The following is an 8,038-nucleotide window of genomic DNA, read 5'->3' as shown; positions in this document are numbered from 1 at the left end:
GAAGGTCCTTCTTTCTTCTTCCTTAATTTTCTGCCTCCTCCATCCATTCCTTCTTCCATAAAATCAGTTTATCCAAAATATAATTCAGTCAACTAATACATAGGCATTGTGATGGAAAAAGGATACAACACAAGTTTTAATGGGTGAAGCACCTACACGAAGGAGCTGGGTTTAGCGCACTTCACCGGAGGAGCAAAAGTAAAGCACCATCAATCGAGATCAAGTACCACTCACATACATAAATTTGCATCCATATATATAGGATCCGAATATCTGGTAACTGATTGACGATGCGTTACTTCCATCGGACGATTTCGTTTGCTAGGGGGAGTAGCTCCCAGTGAATGTTCCTCATCACTAATCATTTGCTAGGGGGCAGGCCAGGGCAAAACCCCCTATTGGACCAAAGGACTAGTTAAAATTGTTATTTTAAAAATGCCATGAAGAAAAAAAAACATTTCTGTTAACAAACAGAGAAAACCTAAAATTTGAAATCCCATGCTCTATATTATGGAAAATGCCATGCTACTTTATAAAACCGCCATTCCTCTAATTTATAAATTAAAAATGTGTATGATAAAAAAAAGGTCATGTCATCTAGAAAAATGAAATTGTCATGCTAAACTTTAAACTGCCATCCTCTAGATAAAAAATGGCATGAACAAATAGAATACACAATTTTTGTATAAAAGAGAAAGAAAACTTAAATTTTTAGAATGCCATGCTCTGAAATGTCTAAATTGCCATGCTACTTTATAACACAACTATTTCGCTAATTTGTAAATGTACTATGATAATAAGAAATACCATGCCAATAAAAATGAAATTGCCACCCTTTTAATAATAAAGCTGCCACCCTCTTGATAACAAAAATGCCATGGCAACAAAAATAGAACTGCAATGCTCTTATAATAAATAAAACTCCGATCATGTTAATAATAAAGCTACAATCCTCCTAATAATAAAAATGACATGTTATCAATTATTAAAAATGCCATGCTCTCAATAATAAGACTCTCATTCTTTTATTAATAAAAATGCCATGTTATTAATTAATAAAATACCATGCTATAATAATAAAAATGACATGTTTTGGGAGACAAAAATGCCATGTTTTGGAAGACAAAAATGTCATGGTTTTAACAGAAGAATAAATTATCATGCTACTTATCATAAATAAGTGCACATGACAAGCTTAGGAAAAAAAATTCCCTCTAAAAGTAGGGATTTCTGTTCTCTCAAAAAATGAAAAGATTGTGGATTATCAGTTTTTTTTTTAATTCAGATTAGCTCAAATATATAAAACGTGTTTGAGTGCAAGTCTTCACAAACTCCGCTTGAACCAAAGCAGTGAGTGTGCGTGGGGCACGAGTTCGAGTCTCCCAAACGCGCTCGATTTGCGTCAAGATCCGCTCTGCAAGATCGGACGGCGGGAAGGGCGTCCGCCAAGATTGGTTCCCCGACGAACGGACCATATAGCATCAGATTTTCTATACAATTTTCTTTAAAAGAAGTTTACACGAGCGATCAAGTGTGAGCAGGTTTTTTTTTTTAATCTGAAACTGGAATGGTGGTAACAGCAAACTAGCTCCATACTACACTACCATAGCACTTGGCACGTGTCAATCCCGCATAGTTTTCGTCCATGTGCATAGGGGGCAACGTGTAGAGAAGCAGAAAGGATCCCCCCGCCCCCCTCGAAAGAGGGCATTCAATTCAAAGCTCGCACCCGCTCTCCTTCACTTGTGTTTGCCAGCCGAGGAGACAGGGAGCACGAGGAGAGCGAAGACCGCGCAGAGCAGAGAGACCAGAGAGGTGGGATAAACCTCCTCCCATTTTTATTGCACCAAAAACCCACCGCGAAAGTCTCTCCAGATTCGCTCCACGTTCCCCGCAGCACTCCCCCCTCGCCGAATCGAGCCCCCAACCCCAATGCGCGCGCCAGCAGCGCGGGCGGGTGCTGCGAGTGCGAGATCCGGGGGCGCCATTTGACCTGGGCAGAGCAGACGGCTCCGGCTCCGAGCGCCGCCGCGTTCCGCTAGGGTCGGCGCTCCGGTAAGCAGCTCCCCTTTCTCTATCTCGAGCGTGTTGGTGGTGTTTCTCGTTTGATTTCCCCGTCGTTTTTGAACCGCCGCCTGCTTGGGACGGGAGGCTGAAAGTCTTGCCCTTTTCTTTTTGCTCTGTTTTTTTCTCTCTCTCTCTCGTTTTGGTGCCTTTTCCTCTATTTTTTTTCTCTTTTCAACCAAAATCAGTATAATTTTGTCCGTGCTCCGTTGGAGGCGTAGCTGCTGAAATCTTTAAGCAAATGTTGTTCCATTGGGCCTTGGAATCGGTTCACGCGAGCAAGCAGTACAAAATTACAGTCTCGCTTTTCCGTGGAGTGGGTGGGTGGTTACTGGTTAGCAATACAACCTAGTACTAGCACAAAAAAGAGGCGCAAATTAAGAGCAAAGGCGCGCTTCGATTTCAGTTTTCTTACACTACAGGTGCCGTATGAAGCCGAGAATGTGCCGTTCTTAGTATGAGAAACTGAGTGTGAATTTTATATCCAGTATAAATCAATTGGACCAACTATTGCAAAAACTTAACGCTTTATGTGTTTTTCAATAACTATATTGCTGTTGGAAGGTCAATATTTTTATTCATTAGCAGCTTTTGTTTAATTATTATGTATACGACGCCACAATTAAACTGACACCGAAGAATTTATCCTTGATTCAGTTGTTTCAACAGATCGTAACCAGAATCAGCGTTGTACTCCTGCGTATTAACAACATTAGCCTCCACTCCAGGCATCTTTAGCTGTCCTTTTTGGTTAACTAACCTTATGATTCCCGTTGACCATTGCAAGTGTACAGGGGAGTTGTACTATCTGCCATCTCGCTGTCCTGTCTAGTGCAATTTAAGACATTCATGCAAAAGTTAGTTGCTTCTCCTGATTCCAGTTGCTTCTAATGCAGGTCTGTAGTCCTGAGTTTAGTGGGTGATTCTGTACGACCTTGCGATGATTATAACTGCAACACTTGAGGGTTGGTAGTAGCACATGCGCAAGGCTTGATGAACTTGTATGGCTTTTGTTCTCTTTCTGTTGGAGGGGAGAACTCTTCCACTTGCTTCTGCCTTTTCATCAGCTTCCATGCTGCAGTTTGACCATTTTTATTTCGGTGTTATTTTTTGTGTTCCCTTTTTCCATCTTTTATGTTTGTCGACGGGTCATTAAAACAGAAAACGGTGATGTATGGATCATTTTCACCAATGATGTATTCATTGTGTCCAGCAGTGATCTTTTGATATACTGACTCTTGCATTTTTTTTTGGAATTAGGGGTGAGAATTACTTATCGATGACTCGGGCATCAACTCTTGATTTTCGGCGGAAGACGCAGGGTCAGAACAACTGGTCTGGGCCGTTGCGCCCAGTAAATGTCATCAGAAATAAATTCCCTACCTACAAGAATGGTTCGAATGGGATAGTCATCAAATTTGCAGATGAGCCAGAAACGCCATCACTTAAGGAGTCTGTTGCCGAAGAGACAGCAGATCTGCTTGATCGGCGTCAGCGTCTTTCAGTCCGCGAGCTCGCAATGAAATTTGAGAAGGGCCTCAGTACTGCCACATTATTGTCTAACGAGGTATGGGTCTTCCTGATTCCTGAACACTCATTTAGCAATTGGTTCAGTTAGTTCAGACCTTAAGTTATTGCATTGGCTTTAACTCTCAGGTTAAATGTAAACAAGTGGCTTTATTGGAGCGAGACATCCTTCTGAAGAATCTAAAGAGTGTATTGGAGTCACTGAGAGGTCAAGTAGCTGGCAAATATAAGGATGAAATCGAGGAATCAGTATCTATGGTTGGTTTTTCTTCTTTTGAACCATATTTACAGCCTCGTGAAGGATTATTGTTCCTCGGTGTGTTTTTAGAGTATCTTTAATGACGTTGCAAGTGTTCTAAACTTACCATTATGGTTTCTTAAAAGAAGTCTCCAGCTAAATATATATGCCTAAATGATCCCTTTGTTTGTGAGCACTTTAATAGTTTGATACTTTCTATAGGTGGATATTTTAGCAGTTCAGCTGTCCAAAAGAGAAAATGAGTTGCTTCAGCAGAAAACCGAGGTCACGAGAATAGCGACTTCACTGAAACTGGTGAGTTAATCCTTGTACTTTGGAAGTATCTTTATTCTATGAACCTTTGTAAGCACATTTTAGTACCATGAGCCATTCTGTGTTCTCTGTTTACAATGTACTATCAAATGACATGTGTATTTTCCCTGCTTGCTGCTGGCTTTGGAGGAAAACTTAGTTCCTCTTGTAAATGTAAATTATCTGCCATGATTAAGCAAGCAAAGCTGAAATTTTGCCTTTGTTGGGGCTTCAGAAACAGACTATCACATAGTACTACAGATTTGAAATGGTGCTCTTCTCTTCCAAATGCACAGCAAAATTTCAGGGGCCAGCCGATGGTTTGTTGAGCAGCAAATGTTTAGGAGTTCTGCCTGATTTTCCTACCATGGTTCAGAAAATAACATGCTGGCAATGATTTGTGCGTAAAGCATGTTCCAATTCCTCTTGGATTGGCTCGTCGGTTTAGTATTTTTTATAAACATCATTTATCCATATCAAGTATGCTTAATCTTGGTATATTCCCATTTCTTCATTTTCACACATCACTTTTTCTGTATCGTTCGTAGGCTTCTGAAGATGCTAGGAGAATTGTTGACGAAGAACGAACTAATGCCCGCGCGGAGATTGAAAATGCTAGAGCTGCTTTACAAAGAGTTCAAAAAGTACTTAAAGAGAAAGAGAACAGTTCACAAAGAATTGGGAAGCAGGTAAATTATATATAATTATATGAGCACCATATTATCTTGTTTTCTCTACTTTAGCACCATGCTTACCTGGAACTTGCGCCTGAATCTGTATTCCTTATATATTCTTTTATTTATGTCATATACAATTCCTCCCCTTGACTTCTGTACAGTTTTTCTGTTCAAAACCAGTGGTAGTTTTTTTTTAATTTGACTATGCTACCTTCTACGTACTGCATCATACAGCAACAGATCTTCCTGCCCAACTTTGCTTTTATTGCTTGCTTGTCCAGATGCTGTACTTTGACACTTTCCTCAATTTTTAAGATCTTCCTGCCCAACTGTTTGTACAGATAAGCATTCTCTATACACAGACAGAACTGCTGTGGTTCAGCAGCATGATGTTTCGAACATGAAATGTCGATCACTTAATTCACTGAATCTTGTCTGAACCATAACTCATTTATCTCGGGGCATTACTTCTCTGTTCTGTTTTTGTTGCCGTGTTTCTCATTCTATAAGTTGGTGCTTTTGGCCTCGAACTGCTCCCAGTTTCCTGTCTGTCATACCTTCCATGTATGTTAAGAGATTGATGCATTTTCTTATGTAAAGTTCCTTCTATTTCCAGCTGAACTGTGCACATTTAAATTTTATTTCTGTTTGAAATATGTAAGGATGTGGATGAACTTAGGGAAAAAGTTCAAGAAGCACGGAGAGTCAAGATGCTGCATTGCCCCAGCAAGGTAGACTTCATAGGCTTATCGTGTTGTTATGTGTATATATGGCATACTTATGTGATTATATGGATTTTATACAACGGCAAATATATTTAGAGCCTTTTAATACCTTCGTAGGCAATGGACATAAAAAGTGAGATCTATGTTCTACGTGATCAATATGCTGAGATATCTTCAAGTTCTGCTCATCTTTTAAAAGAGGTATGGCTTACATGTTCTGCATTTGGTGACTTCAGTTTGTGTCTTTCTCATTGCACTTATATAGAGTTATCTTGATCTGTTATCTTTAGTTGGAGTTGCACCAAAGTTTTAAGGAAAATGGCGTGCCCTCATGTGAGTTGGAGGGTCTCGAAAGCCTAGGCTCAATGCTGCGGGTAGTTGTCCGGAATGATGTGGCTTTATCAAATAGTTCAGTACAATGGTTCCGTATACAGCCCAAGGGACACAAGAAGGAAATCATTTCCGGTAGGACTATCTTCATCCTACAAAAACTCTAGTTTCTACAGATAACATTCTTTTTAAAATAATTGTTGCTACTGGAAATTTTTAGGTGCCACAAAGCTAGTATATGCTCCAGAACCTCATGACGTAGGGCGGTACCTGCAAGCTGAGGTTAACCTTGGTGGTGAAACCTCTGTCGCAAAGACTGCTGGCCCACTAGACCCTGGTTTGTTCGTTTGTTTGCATATGGTTATCTGACAAAGTTAAGCTGCTTTCATGGTTATGACATGGCTAACATTACCTTGGTCATGGAACAGCGCCAGGTTTGGTTGATTATGTAGAGACCCTTGTAAGGAATCCCGAAACCGACTACAATGTATGATCACCTCTTCCTTAGCCATTACTATTTCTGTATGATGTGCTTGCCATCTTCCATACAATGTATGATCTTTGCTTATCTTATATACTCAACTGTTTTGATGCCCATGGCACAACTTACCTATTGGCATGTCATCTGCTGATTTTATGTCGACAAACCATATTCCTGTAGAACAAGGAAAACAGAATAGTGCTATCTATCCTATCTTGACAAGGCCTTTGTACTTGTACTCCTCAGCTCACTGTAGCAGCTTTATCCACTGAATTACTGCCTTCAAGTCATGTTTTTGAACCTGCCATTGTTCTGCTCCTTATGCTAGGTTGTTGTCCTTCAAATGAACGGAATCGACCAACCTACTGACTCCATCCACGTCCTATGCATCGGGAAACTGCGGATGCGACTTGCCAAAGGAACGACAGTCATAGCCAGGGAATTCTACTCTTCGTCGATGCAGGTATCCTATAGCAACACTTTCAGCATCACAAGACTGGTTGTGTTACTGGCTATGACAACACAACCTAATCCTTCTGCTTCAGCTATGCGGCGTTAGGGGCGGCGGAGACGCTGCGCCGCAAGCGATGTTCTGGCAGCCCAGGGAAGGCCTCAGCTTGGTGTTGGCTTTCGAGACGCCCAGGGAGCGCAACTCGGCGATCATGCTCGCCCGGAGATTCGCCATCGATTGCAACGTAAGCTCAGACCATTCGTATTTTTGGACCGTGTAATGGGTATCATCATCGCTCATGCCTTGATCTTCTTCCTTGCTGGACGCAGATTATCCTCGCCGGTCCAGGGGACAAAACTCCGTGGTGACACGACCAAGCACACCAGCTAACTTAGTTCTGACCCTTGACGGAATCAGTGTACATCTATCTCTGTGCAGTGCACGGCGGCGTCTGTTTAGTAGTAGCTCGGTGCCTACTTGGCATCGGTTCATTGTTTTCTTGCCTAGGTTTCTTCATCTTCTTTCACGTCATCACTGCATCCTGCTAGTATCTTGCTAGGTAGAGCACGTCTTTTGATTTTCTGACACACTGGTGCGAGATCTATAGCTGTGTGCCAGTTCCATTGTAATTTTATACTATTTGAACAATAAAAATGTGATGCTGATGTACACCATCATGCCCAAGTTGCTTCGTGTGTGAACCTTGGCCTGTTCGTCTGAGCAAATCGTTCGTCCCTGACTATGACGCAGCTGCCGGTCAGGCAGGCAACATCCAAACCCTAACCCCAAGGGACGCGGCTGATAGCCGGCCAGCCATGGAAGACCTCCCCGACGATCCTCTCGCAGACATCCTCTGCAGAAAACAACTGGTCTGATACCTTCGTGTTCTTTTCCTCGAACGTTGAAAATTTTCCGGTACTCCCTGACAAGTTACTTTTTCTACTAAGGGCATCTGTGACCCGTAAACTAGACACCACATCGTTCACGGACCGAGGTGGACCAGTCCATGGACACGGATACAAAAACCGGCCATCCAAGCCAGCTGCATATGTCCGGCGGCCATCCAAACAAATTTGGTGCATATTTAAACAAAGGGTCTTTTACATTTGTGTTCCTAACTCGAACCCACTATTCATATTTGCCCTTAATTTTGGAGCATGCTTAAATTTACCCCTCTGCCGTCAAGTCACCTTATAGAAATGCCCTTCCATACCGTTACCGTCCGGTCAAAGG

General features: G+C 41.8%; 1 protein-coding gene across 3 annotated transcripts; it reads left to right on the top strand.

The window, feature by feature from the left end:
- Positions 1–1,773: 1,773 nt before the first annotated feature.
- LOC109749185 (stomatal closure-related actin-binding protein 1) lies at positions 1,774–7,474 on the top strand. Of its 3 annotated transcripts, none has more exons than XM_040401748.3 (13): positions 1,774–2,055; positions 3,325–3,631; positions 3,721–3,849; positions 4,052–4,144; positions 4,690–4,830; positions 5,481–5,549; positions 5,661–5,744; positions 5,834–6,008; positions 6,094–6,210; positions 6,302–6,360; positions 6,683–6,817; positions 6,900–7,049; positions 7,135–7,474. In XM_040401748.3, exons 2-13 carry the CDS (start codon positions 3,344–3,346, stop codon positions 7,171–7,173), a joined length of 1,479 nt encoding a protein of 492 aa, XP_040257682.1. In that variant the 5' UTR covers positions 1,774–2,055; positions 3,325–3,343; the 3' UTR covers positions 7,174–7,474. The 3 variants fall into 3 exon arrangements, with proteins under 3 accessions (XP_040257682.1, XP_040257681.1, XP_020163756.1); XM_040401747.2 differs by lacking the exon at positions 1,774–2,055 and adding an exon at positions 2,961–3,065; XM_020308167.4 differs by lacking the exon at positions 1,774–2,055 and adding an exon at positions 3,128–3,236.
- Positions 7,475–8,038: the final 564 nt, after the last annotated feature.

The sequence above is a fragment of the Aegilops tauschii genome, chromosome 2 (assembly GCF_002575655.3).
Source record: "Aegilops tauschii subsp. strangulata cultivar AL8/78 chromosome 2, Aet v6.0, whole genome shotgun sequence".
Lineage (NCBI taxonomy): Eukaryota > Viridiplantae > Streptophyta > Magnoliopsida > Poales > Poaceae > Aegilops > Aegilops tauschii.
The sequence above is the reverse complement of the archived record's forward strand: the minus strand, read 5'-3'. Positions and strand labels throughout refer to the sequence as shown.